The sequence below is a fragment of the Bactrocera dorsalis genome, chromosome 4 (genome assembly GCF_023373825.1).
Source record: "Bactrocera dorsalis isolate Fly_Bdor chromosome 4, ASM2337382v1, whole genome shotgun sequence".
Taxonomy (NCBI): Eukaryota; Metazoa; Arthropoda; class Insecta; order Diptera; family Tephritidae; genus Bactrocera; species Bactrocera dorsalis.
Genome location: NC_064306.1, coordinates 70,627,900 through 70,652,052, shown reverse-complemented (window position 1 = coordinate 70,652,052; position 24,153 = coordinate 70,627,900). Strand labels below are relative to the sequence as shown.

Sequence of the window (24,153 nt, the reverse complement as noted above, 5' to 3'; positions counted from 1 at the left end):
TTACATCAGAGAACATTCTTTTTACGATCTCTACTTCATCTGCTATTTAATTTATATCTGCGAGCTTTTCAAGGAAGTCGTTTTTTTAAATGAAAAATACCACTCGTTGACATATGACTTTTTTTAATTCAAAATTGTTTTTTTTTTTTAATAGAATAATAGTGTTTTCCAACACTATATGGCAACCGTTTCGAATCAGCTGTTCACGTTTGTTGTTTTGGCGCCGCAAATGTCAGTTTAATTTCGCAATTGCGATAATTTTGTTTGTTATTGTGGAAATTAGAGGAAATTTATTATTTACTTAATTTTTGTACGAAAGTTTAGAATTTAGAAATGTCAACGAGGCGAAAAGACATATGGAAATTACTTTATAATCTGGTATCAAGAGATGGTACAGATTTGAATGATGTGTTTGCCTTTGTCGATGATATACTTTGCAGGGAGCCTTCTCTTATTCGACCTTCCTTGCGTGAGCTAAATAATCGCTTTCAGGACACATTTGTGCTCTGGATTATAAACAAATTTATAAATGGGTTAGGTGACTCGAATGTTAAATCTAATTCAAATAGTTTTAGTACAGAGGGGTAAGCATTTTTTGTGCGTTTATTGCTTCTTTGTTTATAACTAAAACCACATTTTAGAATGCAAGGACGGAACATCCAATTACAGGAAAAGATACTTCAATCTTGTTTGGTTAATCGCGCTTTGTTATTTGAACGGTTGGTGGCAGCATACATCAAAGCTATTGGGCAATTAACAAATGGACTGCAATTGCTTGATGAGCAACAAGATATAAATCAAGCTGGTATTGAGACTGAGCCCAAACAATTCCTTGAAATCACAGCATTTTTTAGTGAAGACTTATGTTTGCGAGAAATCGATGCAGACTTCTCATTTAAACCTATACGGGTGCCTTATGAAGTAGTGGATGACAGAGTGCGTTCGCTATTGCAGGTGCTCCATACTGCCGCACTTATTGGATATCCATTGTTTCCTCAAATGTTTGCCGAATCGCTTCTAAGTGTGCTGCACGTTGTACGTGAATGTGATTTAACTACCAAATTACTGGCGCTACGCTATTGTCAAAAGATATTTGAACTGGCCTGCAAATGCACTGAATTGCTAGAACATTATGGCCAACTGACCATGCAAGGGTTAGCTCTAATATGGAGTCAAATTCCACTTTGGCTGCATGCTCGTTGCATACGACTGGAAGAGTTAGATGGCTTTAAAGATGTGACCATTGCCATAATGCGAGTACTGAATAGGTTTAGTAATGAGTTACAGTGGACGCGACGTGCCTTAACTATGTTGGCATTAAGTATTCTATATAATTGCGCCGAATTGGAACCAAAAGCCAATAATAAGAATGATAGCAAAAATTTAGGCGAGCTTATTCGTGAGATCGTTCAATTTATTATTCAGTTGCCATTGGAAGACGGAGAGGAAGACGTAATCGTGAAAGATGCCGAAAAACTTATCATATTATCGGAGAAAAATGAATTCGTTCTGCTCTTATTATCGGTTATAATTGCGCGTGTAGACAACGAAAGCGAAAAACGGCTGCGTACTTTGAAGTTCCTCAAAGAGAAAATTTTCGATACATTACGTTTGCCCGAAATTCGAATAGATTCCTTAAAGCGTTTGAAGCAATTGTTGCAAGCACTAATATATGCAGAGCATCGGCTTTGTCGACGACAGCAGTTAAACGCTTTACGAAAAAATACGGTCGAGGAAGTGATACAAGAAAATTACTACAATAGTATAAACTTATTTTCATCGTTGGTAGATGACGATTATGTATCCCAGTTGGATCAAGTTATCTCCAGGTACCATGGAAATTCAGTTTTAGTGGATTTTAAAGATTTGGAGCTTTTCACGTTATACCTTGATGTTTGCGCATTGCTTATGAATAGTATTACTTTACGCGGCGCAATGAACACCAAAACGCAGATTATTTTGCTACAACGCATGAGCAATCCCTTGGAAGCCGCCACGCAGGAACGCTTTCCCTCTCGAAATTTACAGGATGCTGCATTTGAGTCACTTCGGTTGCTTGCAAGTTTAAACATTAATGGACCGTATGAGGTAACTTGCTATTTACGTAAGCTCTATGAAGGCTTAATGAGTAGGATCTTTGATGCGAATCCGAAATTGGAGTCTGCTGAATTATTAATGAAGTTTCGTAGAGCCTTTTGCGAACACTTCCACACATTGATTGCTTGCGGCTGGTTAACTTTGGATCGCGTATTGCGTGATTTTGTCGTTGCTGTGGCAGATCTGCAATCCATATCCATGGAAATGCTGCGAAGTGCCTATTGTCCCGGGGCCGGTGCATCCACGTGTCGCATATTTCTAAGATTATCACCTTCCACCACATCTGATGTAGCATTCCATGAACATATCATTGTTTGCCAACTTTGTAATGAAAACATATGCTCAACTGCAGCGGAGCTAGAGGCATATATACGTTCTAATAAAGTCATCTTACTTGAGTGCAAAAGTCAAAATAAATTCCTTGCGAAAGAGCGAAAACCTTTGCCTTTACTGCCGGCGGTGGTCCGTCGCAAACTATGTGAATCATTGCTCACACAAAAGGAGGCTGAAAATACACCGATTGGCCGTCACCTGGAATTCTCACGCATTAGCGCCGACGATTTGTTCAGTGTGTTGCAGAGAGCACAAGATATCTCTAAACTGAATCTTGAGATATTACACACGCTCGTGCCAAAATTGCTTGCTGCTGGAGATGAACAACTTGTCATGAAATTCGCAAAATTTCTACTGCAGCAAATAGTGAAGTCGCTGCAAACACCATTCACCATATCATCGACGTCGTCCACGAGCTCTTCAGCTTTTTTGTCGTCGCCCGCATCACAGCGCCAGGCTCAGCTAAAGTTGCTGGAACTCATTACCTGCTGTGCGCACAGTGACCTAAGTGAAATATGGGTTTTTCATTTATTCAAACTTACTTTCTTTTATCTCCTGCATCCACAATCGGAAGTCGTGCAGGAGGCAGTGCTGTGCGCAACCGAAATGTGTGCTAAACATGGCTTGCAACCAGTGCGTCTATGGAATTGGTACAAACGTGACGCGCTGACCTTGGTGGTTCAGTTGGCAGTGCTGATATTCCTGAAAAACGGTGTGCGGCTGACACGCTCACTCAAAGCTGTAAGTCAGTTATACTACTTAAAAGTACATACATACAATTTGTGAATTATCTACATATATTCTTTTTCTTACAGTTTACTAAAATGCTAGGTTTTTCCTGCGTGCAAGAATTCATCTGCCGTTATTATCGCCTCTTGACGACAATGATTCTGCCATATTGTGTAAAAGAGCCCCTGTGCAAAGGACTCATTGTTTGCATATCGAAAGTGACACGAAAGCCGATTTCTACGCTTTTCGTTGCTTCATTTCTTCGCATATACACACATATCTATCTCACTGAAGAGGCGGAAGTGGGCAACAAATGTATTGAATTGATTGTGCGATGCACTGAATTCAGTTTAAAGAAATTAATGAATACAGATGTGAAGGTATGTAAACAAGGAAGCTCTTGAAACTGCTTAAAATCATGATTTAGTGCAAATAAAAAGTGATTTCTATACTCCAGCGCATCATTTCCGAAGATTTTACGTCGAATGATTGTTTTTAACAAAGCATAATTAGAGTGAGGTAGGAACTCCTTGACACATTCTATTCAAAAGTGCAATTACATTATCAAAACATAAAGCCATTTGGTGAGTTCGGAGTTACTAGAGAGTATTATAGTTTTGTTCACCTAATGGTTGTGCGTATCACCTAAAACCAATCGAGATAGATATAGGGTTATATACATATGTATATATAAATTATCAGGGTGAAAAGTTGAAATCCGGTCTGCCTGGCCGTCCGTCCGTCCGTGCAAGCTGTAACCTTAGAAACAAATTAGATATCTTGATGAAACTTGGTATGCAGGCTTCTTAGTAGATAAAATTACGAGTTCGTAGATGGGAGTAATCAGACCATTGCCACGCCCACAAATCGAACTTCCGGGTGAATTTGTATATCGGTCAATATGTTAGTTTTCCCAATGAAAATAAGAGAGCGTGTTTTAATCATAACAGTGTATCTTTGTGCCTAGAATAGATAAATATTAGCGAAATTTTTAGCCCCTATTAGTTAATGAGATATAGGATTTTCGAACACAACTTTCTTTTATATATATAGATTATTGGTTTTACACCTTAAAGTATTTCCCTGGGAAGTTGCAAAAATTTGAAATGTTAGGTTATACCCGAACTTAGCCCTTCCTTAGTTGTTATTCTTAATGTTTGTATAGTAAATTACTCTGATTAACTAACAACTTAAAACGGATGCTTTATTTGAAACTAATAATTTTACGTCTCATGCAGCAAACGGTGTCTGAGTTTTTGATCTACTTCAACCGCAATCCGCAGTTTGTCATGAAGGCGTTTCAGTGCCTGCTCTTCAGTGACACTGGCAATGGTAGCTCAAGTGTAACAGCTTCAAGTAGCAAGTCTTCAAGAATAACCAAAACTCAAAGTGCCAACACTGGGGATTTTGCAAAATTCATAGCCGACCGCTTTCTTGGCGTGATCACCTACTTTGAGACCTGCCTTGCCGAACCCACTTTCGAGAAACCGCTTAAGGAGGAGGCGCTCTATAGTCTGGGACAGATATTGCGTTTTGTGGGCGCCAAGCATGTAACACAATTTCGTTTTAAAATCATCGCCATGTTGAGCTTTGTGCTCTCGCTGCAGGATCGTCATCTGCAGTCCATTTGCTTAAAGGTTTGGAATATTTTCCTACACATTGTGAACATTGAAGAGTTGGGGCCGTCACTGAGTCGTATCGTGGCTTCGCTACAACCGTTATTGGCACACAGCGAATCTGAGGTGAACGCCATTTATGAGTTTGTGATACTGAAGAATGACAGCTTGCTCGGCGCTTACATTCCCGATGTGTATTTTGTCGAGCAACTAAGGGGTATCGCGCCAGCCATAACTCAGTGCGTCGCACGTCAAACAGAGATACTGAAAAGCGAACGCTCCACGTTGCTGGAGAAGATCGCATTTCTCTATCGGCAAATTACCAATGAGAACTCACAAGTGCGTATTTACGGTCTTACGTATTTGCGAAATTTCGTGGCGGCTAATCGCGTCGATATCAATCATCTGGTGCTGAGCGAAATGCTTGTCAATCCTTTAATTGAGAATCTCGTAGATACCTTGGTGGCTGGTTGCAAGCACGAGGACATAAACCTGCAGTTGTCATCGGCGAAGTGTTTGGGCGAGTTGGGCGCCATCGATCCCAGTTACATAACAACGAACCACACGTTCGAGCAGCGTGAAGATTTGCCGCTGAGTGTGCACACCGATGGGTTTGCCATAATGGCGCTGAGTGAGCTTTGTCGCGCCTATCAGTTTCAAAAGGACACCAAGTATGTTGATAATTTCTCTCTCGCCATACAGGAGACACTAGCGGTTTGTGGCGTATCGCCGCGTGAGAATAAAAAGCTGAACGTATGGGAGGCATTGCCAGAGCGTATGCGGCAGGTGATGGAGCCGCTGCTTACTTCGTGCTACACAAACTCGCGACGTGAGAGTAGTTGTGCCGAGCATCCGATTTTCAATAGCAGTTATTGCCGAAGCTACGCCGACTGGGCATTCAATTGGGCAGCGCGCCTCATTGACTTTGTGCAAGCAGATGAAACGAAGCATCTGCTAAACTCCTACAAGCCGAGTATAAAACGTGATAATAACACCCTAATTACATTTTTCCCTTACGTATTATTGCATGCGCTGCAAGATGGCACCGAGAGTCAGCGGCAAAAGATGTACGAGGAGTTTGAGGCGGTTTTCAGCTTCAGTAGTGCAGGCATTGTTGAACAGCCGGTTTACGAGGCATCGGGGCTGAAGGAGTTCATATCGGCTAAATACGCCACCGATCTAACCACGACGGGAGAGTCGGCACAACGCACGCGCAACGGTCAGACGGCGCAATATGATGGGTTGGAACACATTGGACGCACCTGCACGAAACTGTGTTCGGAACAAATCGACTTCTTGCAACGTTGGATCCGCGAATGGCAACGAATAAATAGCGTTGGTGCTAAAGTCAATGAGGAGGATAAAAACTATAAGTGTGTGCGTGATTTTCTGCGGCGTTTCAGCAAACTGCTGATTGCCAAGGCCAATTATCACTCCGATGAGTATGCGCGTGCGCTTATGTACCTAGAGGCCTATATTGAAGAGACGGACACATCTCAGCGACTGCAGGAGCAAATTTCCTTCCTGATTGAGATACATGGCGAGTTGCTTGATGCAGACTCGGTCGAAGGCGCCGTATACGTGAAGAAGACGAGTCTCAGCTTAGATGAAGAAATTATGGTTAATCGCATCGTAGATCGGCCACAAGAGTTACAGACCTGTTACGAGCAGCTAATGTGCAGCGACGAGCCTATCAGTCAGGAGCACATAAAAGGCATGATTAACTGCTATTTACGCATGGACACACCCGAAACGGCGCTGTTGATCACCGATGGGCTATGGCAGAAACTAACGGATCACTATACTGACGATTATTTTAAAGAATGCAAATCGGAGCTGCTATGGCGGCTGGGACGCTATGATGAATTGCAAGAACTGCTCGAGGACTCTGTTGTGCGTCGGAAAACGTCCAATTGGAATATACAATGCGCCGAGGCGTTCCTGCTATACCGACAGCCCATCACCGGCAGTCGGTCGCAAGAGCAAACAACGGTGTTGACCGATTTCACACAACATCTGGATATGATACGTCGCAATGTGTTGGCAACTATGCGCAGCTGCTCCGTTATCAATCACAAATCTTATCCATATTCCTATGAAGATGTTGTTAAACTACATTTGCTCAACGAGATGGAGAAGAATAAACAACTCACGCACGAGGTAATTGCCAGCTATGGAGTTGAAGCAAAAGCCACTCAATGTCTTACGAATGTGCGCGAATTCTTCACCGACTGGGACAGGCGCTTATGCGTGCTGCAGCCGGTGGTGCGCGTCATGGAACCAATACTTTGCTTCCGCCGCAATCTACTCGTTGAAAGTAAGCGCTTGCTTTCCGCTCCACAAAACACTCAGCCGTCACCGTTGCGACAAAGCGTTGTAGACGCCATTGATGGTGAAATCGGTAAGCTGTGGCTGCGCAGTGTGCAGATGTATCGTGAAGCTGGCAGCCTGCAGCAAGCGCAACTATGCATTATGAAAGCGGCGGAGTACGCGCCCAAGACGCTCTTCATCGAGAAGGCCAAACTTTTGTGGCAGAAAGGGGACCAGGCCCATGCATTCAAGTTGCTTGAAGAGCAGTTGGAGCGCATGGAAGCGCAGTGCGAGCGCAACGTACGTATACTCAACGCGGGTGATCGCGCGCTCTATGCGGAAGCGAAATACCTACAAGCCACCTACAGCGCTGAGTCGATGAACAGTTGCGCCGAGTTAAATCTGCGCTACTTTCGTGAAGCCATACTCGGTAATCACAATTCGGAGAAATGCTATGTGCAGTTGGCCCAGTACATGGAGAAAATATATGAATCGTTCTCGTCGGAACAGCAGCACGGTGATACTGGCCGTAAGCTGTTGCTCGATATCATGGTAAACTATGCAAAGTCATTAAAAAGCGGCTGCGAGAACGTATATCAGTCGCTGCCACGGCTGCTGAGTCTGTGGTTGGACTTTACTTCGCGTTGCGCATCAGTTTGCGAAGCCTCATCTAGCGATCCGGCACTCGCTTCCAAGGCAAACACCATGCAAGAGGTGGCTAAAAAAATGAATGAGCTTATGAACAACTGTGCCAATGCGCTGCCCACCGCCATATTCTACACGGCTTTCTCTCAATTGCTGAGTCGTATATGCCATCCGTCGAACGATGTGTTCGCCGTCCTCCGTACCATTGTTATCAAGTTGCTTGAACATTTTCCACAGCAATCCCTGTGGATGTTACTGCCAATACTTAAGTCGTCGCACACAAATCGCGTGAAGCGCTGCAAATTGATTTTTACCGATGCGCGCCTCGCAAAGCCACAATTCCAAAAACAGCTGAACGATTTCAATACACTCGCTGAACGTTTAATTGAGTTGACGAACAAAGATGTGGCGCACGATCGAACCTATGAACTGAGCGCGCTTGTCAAGCAACTGCCCAAATTATTTGAGGATCCGAAATTCTCTAACATTTTGTTGCCTTTCGAGAAGTACATGCAGGCGTCATTCCCTCTGTCATCTGCTACATCGTCGCTGGACTTAAATTTGCCATTAGGTAACTTAGAGCGAACGTCATCATCATCTTCGTCTTCGTCGATGTCGTCAAGTTCATCATCAGTGCCTGCGAATCCATTTCCCTATCAACAAATTTTTATTTGTGGAATTAAAGAAGAAATCACAGTTTTGCGTTCAGCTGCGAAGCCGAAAAAGATTAGCATCCAATGCAGCGACGGTAAGTGCTACGAAGTGATGGTGAAACCAAAAGACGATTTACGGAAAGACTATCGATTGATGGAATTTAATGGACTGGTTAAAAGGTTCCTGCATCAAGACTCACAGGTAAAAAATTGCATTTGTGGCACATCAAGTCTCCCTAATTTGTATATAAAAATTTTCTAAAACTAAACAGGCACGTCATCGTTGCCTTCGTATTCGCACCTACGCTGCCATTCCATTTAATGAGGAATGCGGTCTGGTCGAGTGGCTGCCAAAGTTGAACTCCTTCCGCGCTATTTGCAACTCGGTTTATCGCATGCGCGGCTTGGGATTACCCGATCGTATGCTGCGTCAGTGTGCGTTGCCTCGAACGGATCCAACAGAAAAGAAACGTAGCGTGTTTTTAGACACGCTTTTGCCCGCTCATCCGCCTGTTTTCCAGGAGTGGTTACGTCGACGCTTTTGCACGCCCAACAGTTGGTATGAAGCACGTTGCGCTTACGTGAAAACTGTTGCCGTTATGTCTATGGTGGGCTACATTCTCGGGTTGGGTGATCGCCATGGTGAAAACTTGCTCTTCGATGAGACGACTGGTGATGCAGTGCATGTCGACTTCAATTGCCTCTTCAACCAGGGCGAGCTCTTTGCCTACCCAGAATTAGTGCCCTTCCGCCTCACCCACAACATGGTCTATGCCATGGGACCATTAGGCGTTGAAGGCATGTACCGACGTTGTTGTGAGATAACAATGCGTGTGTTGAAAAAGCAATCGAAAACTTTAATGTCAGTTCTGCGGCCGTTCGTTTATGATCTTGTGGCGCTGAACCGTAGTTTTAGCGGTAAGACCAAACCCTCACTGGAGTTGACCGATCCCAAGGCTTTGATGGATGTGCGTCGCATCGAGGAAAGACTGCAGGGCTATGTAAGTTATCGCAATTATATAATCCATGTAATGAAATTATTTAATAAATAAATATTTCTACAGGTGAAGCGAACGCAAGCAAACAGCATGCCGCTGTCAACCGAAGGTCAAGTGAATTTTTTGATAGCAGAAGCTACGAGTATTGACAATCTGGCTGCCATGTACATTGGCTGGGGTTCTTACATTTAAGAAAGTATTATAAAAGTATATTACTTTATTTACTTTGCGTTTGCCGGATTCTTAAGATAGCGTAATGTCCAGTTTTTTATAATAAAATGTTGATTTTTTAATAAAATGTCGGTTTTGTTATTTATGTTCTTTGAATCTTACACCCTCAAATACAGAAATCACTCAGAAATAGTAACTTTTACGACAAGCTCAATCTTCGCTCTTACGCATTTTTGGTATTGTCCAACGTCTTCTCGATTTTACTGTGGCGACTCACATGATAAGATGGTCGGTTCGATACACTACTACGATATATCCACCATTTGACTCTGTTTTATTTTAAACCCTGCATTGTTAAAAAAGTATAGAACACAGAACGAAGCAGAGCCAACTCTGCGTAACATAACATAGATCTTTTACACGATCGTGGTGAAAGCTCAAGCAGTGAGCGTCTGCAGTATACAAATAAAAGTGAACTTCTCCACGGAAACAGTTCATCTATTTTTTAATATTTGGAATAAATCAATTCGCCGGACGTTCTTTACCGCCTCATAATATCGCTTCGGCAAGCTTCGATTTTTACGGAATATGGTAATTGTTCACTGTTTTGTTTTGGACCGCCAAAGCAATATTGTTTTTGTTAATGTTTCAAATATTTGCATATAGTAAGACGATGTATATTATTACGCTCCCTCCAGGTCTGGACCATGAACTACCTGAGCGGTCGTCAATCATTCATACTATTTCGAGGAAAAAATTCAAAACTAAGAAGAATTAAATGAGGTGTTTCGCAGGGTGGTGTCCTCTCCCCGCTATTGTTTAACTTATATATCTCGAAACTCTCAGAGCCATCAGAGGGCGTTTCCATAATCTCGTACGCTGATGATTGCACGATATTGACGTCGGGAAATGGAATCGATGGCATGTGTTCAAAGGTAAACAGCTATCTCTCCGATCTTTCTCCCTTTTTTTCTGCACGGAGCTTAACACTCTTACCCACTAAATCCACAGCGACCATTTTTACGAACTGGACGTAGGGGTATAGACTTGAACTTAATATTGCAATCGATGGCGTCAAAATTCCGACTGTCAATAATTCTAAAATTTTAGGTGTAACTTTTGAAAGTCTATGCTCCTTTACCCCTCATACGACCGCGATTATCGCCAAAGTAGAGAGCCGCAACAAAATCTTCAAGTCGCTAGCCGGCAGCACATGGGGAAAGAGGACAAAGAGACGTTGTTGGCAACTTACAAAGCTACGCCGCACTGATATGGTCACCTGGATGCAGTGGAACGCAGACGAAGAAGCTTCAGATCTGTCAGAATACTGCACTTCGGACTACGATAGGATGCCTCTTGAACTTTCCTATTGAACACCTACATAGAGAGGCCCGTATGCTCCCAGTTAAGGAGCATAATGAACCCCTCTCCAGACAGTTTCTGTTGGGATACTTTCGCAGAAATCATTCACGGTGGAGCCATCAACAACTTCACCGATTTCCTTCCAGTGAATGGCGTACTTGGAGTCAAACCACCACCCTTTGTAGACGAAGAGAGAGCTCGAGTTGCCGCGAGAAATGAGATGACCCTTGCACAGCTTCGTGCTGGATACTGTAGCAGGTTAAACTTTTACTTATCCAGAATAGACCCCGACATATCCAATATATGTCACCTATTTGCATTCCCCACCAACCCCACTGATCTGACTCATCTGACACCCCTCTCCCTTTGGTCCGACTCCTTCGCAACAGCACTGTTCTTACGCCTTCCGTTAGATGGCGTCGATGACAACTTAGCGAATCCTTACCACCCAAATGGGGACTAGGTAACCGCTAAAACAACAAAAAAATGACTTTCTCGACATCGGGGGGTCGGGGGCCTTCAGCTATGTGTGGACGGAAACAGCAACTAAAGCCCTGAAAATGTTTGAGGTGCAATCGAATCTCAAGCACCTCATATGTAGTATACGGAATATACGAGAGATCGTAGCGGAGTGGGTAGTGCAAAGACATCTCGAAAGTTAATGGGCCTACCCAGCAGGGTGGGATACTTTTCCCACTGCATTGAATCTTGCTGATTAACGGCCTACTTAAAGAACTCGAGAACGCGGCTGTCGGGTGATAATCTACGATGACGACGTTGTTGTTTGTTGTTTTTTTTTCTTGTTCAGATAAAAATCATTAAGCCTAGTAAGCAATTACGAACTTTGTAACGAAATCGCTGTCCCCATAAAACTTGTCTCTCTAATCGGCCAGATAACATTTAGGCACGAATCACAATTGAAAAAACAGTAATATTTAAGGTATATATAGTATACTTACATACATATGTGTATTTACTTATAATAAATTGCCATATACTTCGGTTATCTTATCAACTAGTGAAAGTTAGACAGTGTGGAGCCGGAAAGCATTACGCGGTTTAGCAACTATAACAATCGCAATAAAGTAACGAATCGTATTAGTTTTGGTATCTTGGCAATCTTAAAGGCCCATTCTCATACAACTTTCCTCGCTTTGCGTGACAGCTAATATCACAAACGTACTTCAAACTTTTATATCAAAACAAATGTGTGAAGTAAGGCGAAGCTTGTGAATTGGCCATAAGTCTCAATACTCCATTCTATTATATATAGAGGTTCCATTGCAATATTTCAAGAAATTTGTTTGGTGGCACACTACCTTTTTGAGGCAAAAAAGTTTATGAGAACAGCCGATAGTTTCCGGAATGTCTAGTGCAAAGAAATGTATCCATTTTTATAAGGTGGCCTGCGCATATCATTCCGCACCCTTCTTATCTCTGTATCAACTCACTGTAACGGTATAAATGATGAATCCGCTTGTAATTCAACGTTATCATCGATGCCAAAGTGAAATGAGTATATGCTATGCGCAGCTGCTCCATCGGTATGTGACGCAGCTGGATACATTTTCAACGATTATGATCCGACCCAGAATAGCTCTGCCACTTCGGCAAGAGCGTGGCTTGTCGCGACGACAAGGACTCAGCTGGATTCCTCGGCTACTGTGTCAAACGATGGCCATCACTGTTTGCTTTTGTTTTTACTAGCGGTATTGCTACTGTTTGCCATTGTTGTTGTTGTTTGCACAGTCGTGTATCGTGCCATGTTTACATTGTGCGAGGGTGGTAAAGGTACGTATGTTGCAACATAAAAACCAAATGCACCAACGACTCCACAAATGTACGAGAGCACCAGGTAAGATTGGCAACAAACTTTGCCCGACCGAATGCCATCTAACCTGGCGCAAGCGTTTGCGGACGTCGGCTACTGCTGTTACCTCTGTCGCCACCTATTGTTGCCACTTTCGAATGTGAAATTGTCGCTCCTGTTGCAATCACTTTATAGATCTTCAATTCGATGTTATTATTGTTGTTGGCAATGTTATTGCGCTCCACCATGGTTGTTGGCACTTTTCTCCATTATTATTGTTGTTTCTGTTGTGCACTGCGGCAATCAGCGCAATCAGTTAAATGCCCAAGCTTGGTACGTGGCATGAAGCATTTCTTTTGAATTCGATTCGATTTGCGTTCACCGCTGTCGTTGCTTTGTGGTTGTGGTTGGCTTTCTGGTGCTGTGCTTTGGATGGCTGGGAGTTATGTACCGGCGGAGCGGGAGGGTTGGCTGCGGGAGTTACTGGCGCTGTTCAAATATGTTTGTACATGTAGACTGCAGTTTCGGGTCGAGCACCAAAACGGGTCCGACTTCATCCCCTCCCCAATCATTTTGCTTTAACATTCTCTTCTTTTTATTTGTTTCAATGCTTTTTGGGTGAGGAATATTCTAAGCAAACCTCGCTGTGGAGTAAAATATCTTTACATTTCAAATTCCTACTTTCTTAAAGTTTAGTTTTAGTTTAGTTCAAGCTAAAGAGCTATGGCGACAGGGTTATGATATCAGTAGATCCTAAGCTCAGAACTTGGAGCACTTGGTTACTGGAAAAATGCTGGGAACTACAAGACTCAGGGCCTTTTGAGAACGAACATCCAAGGCAGAGCGTGGGGCAGCTCTGTTGTTTTCTTGCGTTGCCTGAATGTCACGGGAAACGGGTTAAATCGCATGGTTTAATAAGCTCCTTTGTTTCAGCAAAGTTCGTCTCTTTAGGCGTTTTGATCTCTGATATCGAAAAACTAATATACGGAGGAAGTTCTGAGAGTTTCTGACTATCTGGTTTTGTCGATATCCATCCTGGAGACCGATACTCCCGAATCAAAATTCATCAAATGCTGCGACAACGCGATTTCGATAATATTTGCCACAAAGATCGAAAACTTGAACACTGTGTTTCGCAACTACGACTGCTATGAGCATTGTTGTTGTACCGTATGCTTGCCAATGTTTTAGGTATGTAGTTTACTTTGCTACCGTTTTGTCACGTTCAAATTTTGTCAACACAATCTGTATGAGCTCATCGCTGCTGCTTTGCCGGTAGTTTACATCCATACATTTGGTAGCAACATTCACATAAAACAACAACATGCTAATGTTGCATGCAACAAAGCACCAAATGCAACACAGTTCGCTTTGTTTACACAGTTTCGCATCGCTTTGCCCCGAACAAGGTTTGTATTAGGTGAGCTCGAAGCGGTCTGTCAGCTGCTTAGCCTTCTAAGCGCTAGTTCAGCAGCTGCTATGTAACCTTTTTACTGATGGCGACTAGCTGATGGGCGATGTACGCCGTAACCGCAGGCGAGAGCATGGGAGTGACAGCAGACACTTTAAACGGTTGTTGTACCCCGCTGCTGCACGCTGGCTCTGTTGTAGGAACAATTGCCTTTCAATTCAGAAACGCGAATTCGAAAGAAATAATATAACAGAATATAGATTCAAATGAAGGAAATAATACGGACTAATTTTCATTTCTTTATCTTCGTATTCCGTTATTACACCTTGTCTTGAATCTACCTAAAACTTAGGACCTATGCGATTGTGGAGAACGCGAGCAAATTTCTGTAACAATGCACTAAATAAAAACAAATATACTTATCGCTAAATCTGATATCGTTTTGAAAAGGTGTTATTACAACTCTTAAGTTATTGTAGAATGAAAAACAAACCAAGTCTGTCTTTAATTATAAAAATATACAAGTTTAATAACTGGAACAATTCACCTACTATTAAGTAGTCAATCCAAGACCTTCAACTCATCGAAACGCTGTAGAGAATATTTCAGTGTCTCCATCGTTCGTGGATTACTTTGAAACATTAACTCGATTTTGCGACGGGCGAATTCCTCATCGTAGAATTTCTCTAAAGAATTATCCTGCGAATCCATTGTGAACATGGACATTAACGGAAAGAATCCGAATGCAACGAAGAAGCCGAAACTTTCACGCTGCGCAATCTCCTCCAAAATATCGGTGAATTTGGGTATTGGATTATTGTAGGGCAAAGCTTTCAGGGTCCGCACTAAACCGTCATAATATGTTTCAATCAAGGATCCACGATGATTTTTCAATACATCTAGCTGAACGCTGGTATTCAAAAAATAATTAATATCGAATCCAATACTGCCATAATAACACAACTGAAAATCGATCTGCAATTCGGAGGGTTTGCAATTTCAGCATAATTTTAAAGATACGATAAATAAAACTTACAAATCTAACTTCGCTCGGCGCTTTAAATTTTGTTGGGTTACAGTCGTACTTGAAGAACATATTATTTACCCACAAGTCGCCATGGTTTAATACATTCACATTACCACGTAACGGATAGACGGACTCCAGCACGCGTTCCGTGAAGTGATCGTAATATTTCAATAATTTCTTTGATATCGGCGCCATTGTGGGATATTCGGCGACAAGTGTAGCGAGCTTCAAAAGCTGTGCACCAAATAAAGCTTTAAAAGCTTCCTTCTTGATTGAGTCTTTATTCAAAAGTCCGAAGGTAAAATGATCAATAATAATCGCAGGTGACTAAAGCGGATATGCAAATAATATTTTAGATTTAAAAAAGAAATAATGGCATGTCTTTTATATATTTTTGCTTGAAATTTACCCTCTCTGCCATCAACATAGTAAGTGCATGGTATTCACCCAACTTTTCCATAACAATTTGCGCATGCGCCAAATCAAGTCCCACTTGTCGACTCTCCAACATAAAGCCCAGCATACTTAAATCCTCGAACATAATATTCTGCTCCGGTTCGGTGGTTGAGTGAAAGTGCCTGAAGCCAAGAAAAAGAATATTACTTTAACTTTACCTCGTCTAGAAATTATAAATATAACCTTGCTGCCAGACTCCATGGCTTATCTAAGTACCACATGAGCGCTTCCATTTTAGGTTTAATATCCAAATAGAAGATGGTCTCCTTACGATAGATATTTAAACGACTAAGTACACTTTGCTTTTGTTTCGGCATATTTTTTATTATTATCGTCTGTTCGGTTTGCTGATCCTCGCTGGTTTTATACTTAATAGTCGCCCGAAATATGTTACTGCAATAATTTTCGCCACCCATTGTTAGATTCTCAATGGATATGCCCAATATTTTAAGATCGCCCATACGCAAACCATTCTCTAGCGCTCTTTTGAAGAACTCCATATTGAAGTAGTTGGGTATTTCGCCGATCGCAAAAGTCGCCATTTTCGTACAGTGTTTCCGAAGCAACCTCACTCTAACACTTTTCAATCGAAACTATTAATTTTCCTACGTTTGGTTTACATTTTTATATAAAATCTTTTGTAGTGTATATTTATGAAATCTGTAAATCTAGTACTTTCCGCAAGATAGAGCACAATCCATTTGTCGGTTTAATTGGTTTAAATTGATGAGTCGAGCCGGCTTTGGGTATGTACAATCCGTTTATTATGCAGAGTTCGAGTGCATATACTCATAGTCTGATTGACATTTCTAATCAAAGTTAATACATCATCGAGGGCAGCTTGAGTATTATGCCCATAAGACGTATATTGTGAATTGCTTTGATTCTATTTTTATACTAAGAATCTGTTTTATTAACCGTCGGCGTATTGAAAGCGACTGGCAGATGTCAAAAAGTTATTGTTTGATCGTTGCATACCATCTAAGAAGAATTTAGGCGGTTGCTAATTTTACATCTAAAACTTTTACGATGGTAACGTTGCCGTGAGTTTTATATTCCTTTAAGCATTTTTTTATTGAAAAAATTTTGAAGATCCGTACAATTATATTCTTCTCATAACGTTCGATGTTAATTTGCGTCGAAACTTTTCTAAATTTACCAAATAAATCTCGAGATCTAAATAAGTTTTTCGTATAGAAGATACTTCCTCGTTGTGTCATAATAGTTTTTGCTTTTTTAAGGAGTTACCTGGATTTTCTCGGGTAAAAAACAGCGTTTTTTCAACATTTTTTTCTATCATAAAAAAAATGAAATATTTTATTCGAACTTTTTACTGATACAAACATACACTATTAATAAAGAAAATCTGAATTTTTTGAAAAAAAAATATTTTAAACTCGGCCATCGCGACGCCATTTCTGGTGACCTCTTGGAAAAAAGATGCGGTCGCGTTAACAGGATAACACCTTATAGGATCATCTAAAGTGAAAAAATACGTGTTTTAGTTAAAACCTTAAGTTAGAACTTGGAATAAGAAAAAAATTTAAAACTGGATTTTTGCCAGACATTTTTGCAAAAAAATGAAAATTTCAGTGAACATTTCGCTACATTTTATTTTCAAATAGTTATAATTGAAAAGAAAATCGTTCGCTCAAGTCTTTATGAATTGTATCTCAAAAATCTGTGTAAAATTTTAAAAGATCGGTTGAGTAGTTCTCGAGAAATCTTGCCAAACCGACTTCAAACAGACAGTTTCGAGAAAAACGAAAGTGTGACAATAAAAGTAGGACACAAGTGCATAAGTTCTCAAGGCTGTAACTAAAGGGTGATTTTTTAAGAGCTTGATAACTTTTTAAAAAAAAAAAAACGCATAAAATTTGCAAAATCTCATCGGTTCTTTATTTGAAACGTTAGATTGGTTCATGACATTTACTTTTTGAAGATAATTTCATTTAAATGTTGACCGCGGCTGCGTCTTAGGTGGTCCATTCGGAAAAGTCCAATTTTGGGCAACTTTTTCGAGCATTTCGGCCGGAATAGCCCGAATTTCTTCGGAAATGTTGTCTTCCAAAGCTGGAATAGTTGCTGGCTTATTTCTGTAGACTTTAGACTTGACGTAGCCCCACAAAAAATAGTCTAAAGGCGTTAAATCGCATGATCTTGGTGGCCAACTTACGGGTCCATTTCTTGAGATGAATTGTTGTCCGAAGTTTTTCCCTCAAAATGGCCATAGAATCGCGATCTGTGTGGCATGTAGCGCCATCTTGTTGAAACCACATGTCAACCAAGTTCAGTTCTTCCATTTTTGGCAACAAAAAGTTTGTTAGCATCGAACGATAGCGATCGCCATTCACCGTAACGTTGCGTCCAACAGCATCTTTGAAAAAATACGGTCCAATGATTCCACCAGCGTACAAAACACACCAAACAGTGCATTTTTCGGGATGCATGGGCAGTTCTTGAACGGCTTCTGGTTGCTCTTCACCCCAAATGCGGCAATTTTGCTTATTTACGTAGCCATTCAACCAGAAATGAGCCTCATCGCTGAACAAAACACGCGCGCGAAACACATTTCGAACCGAACACTGATTTTGGTAATAAAATTCAATGATTTGCAAGCGTTGCTCGTTAGTAAGTCTATTCATGATGAAATGTCAAAGCATACTGAGCATCTTTCTCTTTGACACCATGTCTGAAATCCCACGTGATCTGTCAAATACTAATGCATGAAAATCCTAACCTCAAAAAAATCACCCGTTATTACTCGGATCAACTTGAAAATTCAGGACAATATTGGAGAGGTTTTGTAAAAATTAATAAGACAATAAAAAAATTGGTTTTTTGAAACCCGTAAGCCCATGTAACGCTTTAAAATGCATTGGAAGGTCGTCACTACAAAACTACTTTGAATATTCCGAAATGGTTTCAAGAAATTTAAACTTATTTTGAAGTGTCACAAGAAAATAAAAATAAAAATATTACCAAATGTGTTCTAGGATAAGGTCCTTAAGAAATATTTTTGAAAATTATTAATTATAGAAAATGTTTCGTTTATTTTTACTATTTGCTTACACATAATACATACATATGTACATATTTTGGATGAAATTATTTTTAGACATAGACATAGCATAATTTTTTTATTGGGATCTATGTTAATATTTACATATTTACATGCTCACAGCATCTAGAATGTTGTTCTACCAAATTTTAAAGAGAAACTAGAACTCGTCGAACACACCCATATCCTCTAAGCGCTTGAGTCCATACTTTAGCTGCGCTTGCAAATGTTCTTGTGCAAATACTTTTTTGTACTTTAGGCGGACAGATTCATCATCAAAGAAACTTTCAAAACTGCTATCTTCGGATAGCTCCCTTGGCATAGTAATTATGGGCAGAAAACCGAACAAAGCGAAAAGCCCGTAAAGTTCACGAGCGCGCAATTCGTACTTTAGATCTTCTAAAGTCGGTATATTCTCGTAATGAAGGAATTCCAAGGTCTCCTTGAATGTTTTGTAATACACATTTATGAGATCGTCTCGTCGATCCTTTAGCACATTCAGACGTACGCTAGTGTTGAGAAAGAAGTTGAGATCGCAGGCAGGGCTACCATAGAAATTAAGTTGGAAATCCACCTGAAAGTTCACAAAGCATGAATGAATTAATTTTCATTAATAATTATTATTATTTTCAGAAGACAAATTTGTGAATTTCAGTGAAACTTACAAAAATAGCGCGCGTTGGCTTCGCAGGTTGCTTGGGATCATCATAGGCGTACATGAAATTTGTTGTCCAGAGGTCACCATGATTCATCACAATGATACGATCGCCCTCACGACGATCGGCTAAGTGTGCGCATATGGGCTTGAAATTATCGTGAAAATAGTGCAATTTTTGTGCGATCTTTTCAAATCCGGGCCATTTGGCTGCATTGTAGGCCAGGTGCTTTAAGCTACTGCCAGCCATATTTTTGAAAAGATCACTTTTTAATACAGTCTTCTTGCACAGCATGCCGTCAACCATGCGCTTGGTGATATCGGGATCCTATAGATGATAAATTACATATGTATACAGTTTGTGACAATCTTTGAAAATTATAAAAAAAAAAATCGATTGCAATATCTAAATGTGACAATGTGCAATATTATGACTCAACAAATTATGTAACAACCTTTAGCCATTTATTACTTTTTAAAACATAGCCAGAAAACTTTGCTGGTATCCGAAGCGAAAGCAAACAATACAAAGTATAGTTGATATCAATACTTAAAACTTCAAACCGTGGTGAGAAATATTTTGGCTTGGAAAATTAGTCCCACATTTATTTTCATATAATCCTTGAAAGCCTTATCTTTTTGGATACTATAGATGGTTTTTGTTGAAAAAGCAAGCTCTTTCTGATTAAATCGCATTATATAGTACACTAAGCTGTAATGATATTATATATTCCCTACGCCTCTTCAATATACTTACACGCTGGGCTAAAACCATTGACGTGGCATGCAGGCGTGCCGTTTGTTGCAGGATCAATTCACAGTGTGCCCAATCGAGTTGATCTTGTCGCGAGGCAACCACAAAACCCTCGGGTTTTAAGTCAGTAAACACAATGGTGCGAGTGGGTGCTTTGATTGCATAAAGGCAGCTAAGCAAAATTCCAAAACAAAAGAAAACCAAATTATAATTTAGAATATCCGAAAAAATCGCAACACATTTTAAAACATTCAATTGTTTTATAAAAAAAAAATAAATTTTTATTGGGCATACTAACGTGGCACCAAATTTTGGACCGCCCACAAGTATTTGTAGACGTGGCAATACATCCAAGTAGGCCAATTTCTCCTTGAGAAAAACACCTACATCTTCAAGAAAACGTGTGTCTTCGGAAATAGGTATACTTTTGACGATTAACGACCGTTGCTCTCGTATCGGCGGCTCATCATCATCATCAGCTAGACGCTCATAGGCGACTGAGACGCGATAGATGCGTGAGCAGTAATTATCACCGGGGTTAGTGCCCCATTCGAAGGTTATTTCATTTATCGTTAGATCGATTTCACGCAAACCTTCCTCGAGTGCGGCCACGAAAAAGTTCTCATCCAAATAATCGGGCACAAAAATATTGTTCGGATTTTTTATAAGCATTTTTATAATTTCCTTATTTTTCGAAAATAACCTTTTTTGTTTTATTTTTCTATTTACAACAGCTTTTAGCTCCGAACAACTCACACCGGAACGTTTTGTGCAACTCGCTAAACTAACATGTTCTTGGCCAAATGCCGCGCTTTAATAGACGAGCAAATTCACACTTAATATTCAGCGGTAACATTCCTTGCCCCATTGTTGAATAGAAAAACTTTCTTATTTCTCATCTAATGAGTGTGAGTGCTACTTCATGAGCGATTGAGCGTTGGACAGAGTTGCGCTTAGCAGTAGATTGGCTACAGTTGTCATTGCTTACTTTGTGTGGGTTCCTATATTGCACCTCATGTTCATTCATAAATATTTACCAATGTGATATAAATGCAGGGAATAAACGCATATTTCAAAAATTGGCTGGGTCATGCTTAAATACATCTGAAGACTAAGAAAGAGTAAATGCTTTTTTATTAGTTTTATGGTTGACATAAATTGACAATCGCCATAAAGATCGGTCTTTATTGGCCTTCTAAGTAATTAAGAGCCATTATTTGCACTTTAGATATTTGATAAGAAATATTTAAAGAAAAAACTACAACCAGACAGCTATTCGTGTTTTTATTTAGAATATATTTACATTTATTAGGAAATAGAAAAATAGTTTAATTTATTTATTGTAAACTCACGATAATTTAAACTAACTGGTTCTGTCACAGACAAACATATATTTGCAAATTTATTGTGCGAATCGTTATAATTTATTAGTTTTCTTAGCAAAATATTTTGAAAATTACAGAAATAAAAATTTTACTCCCTTTATACCCTTAATGATCATTTTTATACTCATGCAACATGTTGCTACAGAGTTATAGAATAGTTTTGTTATCCTAACGGTTATTTGTCTGGTAGTGAGCCAGGGAAAGACGAAATACTCCTCATCAAACAAACAGTCGTCGCACTCGTGACTAGACTCCCACTTCATTGTTGACAGTCATAACTTCGAAGTCGTAGATAATTTCATCTATCTTGGAACCAGTATTAACAGAAACAACAATGTCAGCCTCGAAATCAAACGCAGAATAATTCTTGCCAACAGTTGCTACTTCGGACTGAGGAGACAATTGAGAAATAAAATCCTCTCACGACAAACAAAAACCAAACTCTATAAGTCACTCATTATTCTCGTCCTGCTATATGGTGCAGAGGCATGGATGATGTCAACATCTGATGAGTCGACGTTACGAGTATTCTAGAGAAAGGTTCTGCGAACGAACCTTTGGTCCCTTGCGCGTTGGCCACGGCGAATATTGCAATCGATGGAACGATGAGCTGTATGAGTTGTACGATGATATTGACATAGTTCAGCGAATTAAAAAACTGCGGCTACGCTGGCTAGGTCACGTTGTCCGAATGGACGAAAGCACTCCAGCTCTGAATGTTTTGGACCCGCCGAGGGAAGCAGGGGAAGAGGAAGACCTTCACTCCGTTCGAAAAACCAGGTGGAGAAGGACCTCCGCTTGGAATCTCCAATTGGCGTTAATTAGCATAAGCGGAGTTTATATGTGAGTAATATTGATAAATTTGAGTGAACGCATATACCGGCGTTGGTCGTGAAATGTTGCAAGATTTTGAAATTTTCGGTTTCAATCGAATTAAATCTTCCTTACTTGTTTAAAATGCTGTTATTTGCTTCACCGGTATGTTCGTATGAAGGCTTTTAGCTTTTGCCTATATATTATAATATTTGAGTTTGAGTAGAACAACAACAAAAATGTCTAGAAAAGTAGTACTGAAATAACAATGAATAACAGTACTACACTAAAGGAAATAATTGCAAATAATGTAGGAGAAATCTCATAAATTTTAGGTAATAAAATTTGAATTTCTAAACTGATTAATGAAATAAGTAGTAGCTGGATTGCCGCTTTAGGTGGTACAGGGAGGTACACTATGACTTTTTAGGTGGTACAGGGAGGTACCTTATGACTGAATTTTGAGTTGCAGAAACTGGAAGCTCAGAAAGTCGTTAGCAAAAAAAGCAAAGCTAGAAACACAATAGCGAGAACTTAACTTTAGAGCGAGACCTCCGTTATATGCCTCAAAAAGCTACTGCAATAATAAATTTTTATTGTGGCCTCTATAACATAGAGCGTCGCTTCGTTTTGTACAGTTTCAAATATTGATACCTATAGCGGGATTCTGTAACCAGTATCTAGTATCTTTTTGAGACTTTTTGAGGCAAAGTCTCAATTTGAGACTAGTTACTATTCACTAAACAGTCTCTAGCGTTAGTCTCAAAATATTGAGACCTGGTAGTCAGCCGGTCACAAAACTAAAAAGAGTTCTTGTCTGTCATTTTGAATATACTGAATAGAGTTCATCATAGATATTAATCGATTGTCGTATTTTTATATTTTGTAAGCAACTCAAACACGAAAAAGTTAAAAATGAATAAATTTTACATAAATTTCGTAAATATTATGAAACAAAGTCAACATAAATTTTCATTTTTATTGATAACTATGGTTTTTGGCGATGTTATAGATATTTTAATATTTGTTATCGACATATTTATTTCCATTCAAGTGTAAAAACATCTCTGAATGATGAAATGTAATAGATTTTGTGACTGTCACTTACAGAATATCAAAATCGTCTCAAGTCTCAAAAATTGTCTCTAACTTAAAATCTCAAATTTAGAGACTTGAGACTGTCTCAAGTTACAGAATCGCACGGCTATACTAATCATTTATATGCCGAATTTTTACCAACGACAACTAATTTTTCAAATCAGAAATTAAGGAATAATGAGAAATTTAACGACCTATCTTCTTGGTGGTGTTGAATACCCATCGGTGTGAAATTCCATAGCAATCAAAGCCTTTTGCCGACGAGCCAAGCATTTATGGAAACGTGAACGAAAATTATTGTATAACAAAGTAAACATTGACCTGGACATAGAGTCGCCATACTAATATTAAATGCACAATCATTTGGAGTGATGAACTTAGATAATTAATGTTATTTCACTTATTCTCATTCATTAAGTCATAAAAGATTAATATATACAGAATACTCTTGATACGTTGTCGTCTTTGACTCACTGAGAAGATAGCAACACAACAGAGTATTGAGGTGGTAACGAGATCATATAAACTGATAAATTCTCAACAGGAAATATCGTGATTGATGTAAAACAATGAGTAGCGAAAAAGTGATGAAGAAAGCAAAAGAAATACTATGGTACTTGTTCTTACCTTTATGGAAAGATTGGTTATATAGAGCACAGGTCTATAAATGGCCATTCGTGGCGTATGGAATTCAAGAATAATATGGTGAGTTGATTGATCCAGAGTTGACAAGAAGGAAAATTTCTTTCCTTTCGTAACTGTTGCCTAT

General features: G+C 39.9%; 3 protein-coding genes and 1 pseudogene across 3 annotated transcripts; 2 read left to right on the top strand and 2 right to left on the bottom strand.

The window, feature by feature from the left end:
- The first annotated feature begins 220 nt into the window (after positions 1 to 220).
- LOC105234044 (serine/threonine-protein kinase ATR) lies at positions 221 to 9,694 on the top strand. The gene is made up of 6 exons (XM_049454556.1): positions 221 to 584; positions 642 to 3,171; positions 3,246 to 3,539; positions 4,398 to 8,585; positions 8,656 to 9,384; positions 9,448 to 9,694. The coding sequence occupies exons 1-6, from the start codon at positions 334 to 336 to the stop codon at positions 9,571 to 9,573; spliced, it is 8,118 nt and encodes a 2,705-aa protein (XP_049310513.1). The 5' UTR covers positions 221 to 333; the 3' UTR covers positions 9,574 to 9,694.
- A 772-nt stretch (positions 9,695 to 10,466) lies between these two features.
- Positions 10,467 to 11,133, top strand: LOC125778416 (uncharacterized; annotated as a pseudogene).
- A 3,467-nt stretch (positions 11,134 to 14,600) lies between these two features.
- LOC105234045 (uncharacterized) lies at positions 14,601 to 16,236 on the bottom strand. Its single transcript, XM_011216249.4, has 4 exons — positions 15,802 to 16,236; positions 15,572 to 15,740; positions 15,172 to 15,489; positions 14,601 to 15,110 (listed from the first exon to the last, which is right to left on the bottom strand). Exons 1-4 carry the CDS (start codon positions 16,158 to 16,160, stop codon positions 14,697 to 14,699), a joined length of 1,260 nt encoding a protein of 419 aa, XP_011214551.2. The 5' UTR covers positions 16,161 to 16,236; the 3' UTR covers positions 14,601 to 14,696.
- A 2,415-nt stretch (positions 16,237 to 18,651) lies between these two features.
- On the bottom strand, positions 18,652 to 20,869 carry LOC105234046 (uncharacterized). Its single transcript, XM_011216250.4, has 4 exons — positions 20,387 to 20,869; positions 20,092 to 20,260; positions 19,345 to 19,662; positions 18,652 to 19,253 (listed from the first exon to the last, which is right to left on the bottom strand). The coding sequence occupies exons 1-4, from the start codon at positions 20,758 to 20,760 to the stop codon at positions 18,840 to 18,842; spliced, it is 1,275 nt and encodes a 424-aa protein (XP_011214552.2). The 5' UTR covers positions 20,761 to 20,869; the 3' UTR covers positions 18,652 to 18,839.
- Positions 20,870 to 24,153: the final 3,284 nt, after the last annotated feature.

Excerpts from the sequence above, each read along its gene's own strand:
- LOC105234044 (XM_049454556.1), top strand. The coding sequence starts at position 334 with ATGTCAACGAGGCGAAAAGACATATGGAAATTACTTTATAATCTGGTA. Across the intron at positions 3,172-3,245 it reads TGACACGCTCACTCAAAGCT|TTTACTAAAATGCTAGGTTT; the intron begins GTAAGTCAGTTA and ends TTTTTCTTACAG. Across the intron at positions 8,586-8,655 it reads TCCTGCATCAAGACTCACAG|GCACGTCATCGTTGCCTTCG; the intron begins GTAAAAAATTGC and ends AAAACTAAACAG.
- LOC105234045 (XM_011216249.4), bottom strand. The coding sequence starts at position 16,160 with ATGGCGACTTTTGCGATCGGCGAAATACCCAACTACTTCAATATGGAG. Across the intron at positions 15,490-15,571 it reads CTATGTTGATGGCAGAGAGG|TCACCTGCGATTATTATTGA; the intron begins GTAAATTTCAAG and ends TATCCGCTTTAG. Across the intron at positions 15,111-15,171 it reads CGCCGAGCGAAGTTAGATTT|ATCGATTTTCAGTTGTGTTA; the intron begins GTAAGTTTTATT and ends TCCGAATTGCAG.
- LOC105234046 (XM_011216250.4), bottom strand. The coding sequence starts at position 20,760 with ATGCTTATAAAAAATCCGAACAATATTTTTGTGCCCGATTATTTGGAT. Across the intron at positions 20,261-20,386 it reads GGTCCAAAATTTGGTGCCAC|CTGCCTTTATGCAATCAAAG; the intron begins GTTAGTATGCCC and ends AATTTTGCTTAG. Across the intron at positions 19,254-19,344 it reads AGCCAACGCGCGCTATTTTT|GTGGATTTCCAACTTAATTT; the intron begins GTAAGTTTCACT and ends GTGAACTTTCAG.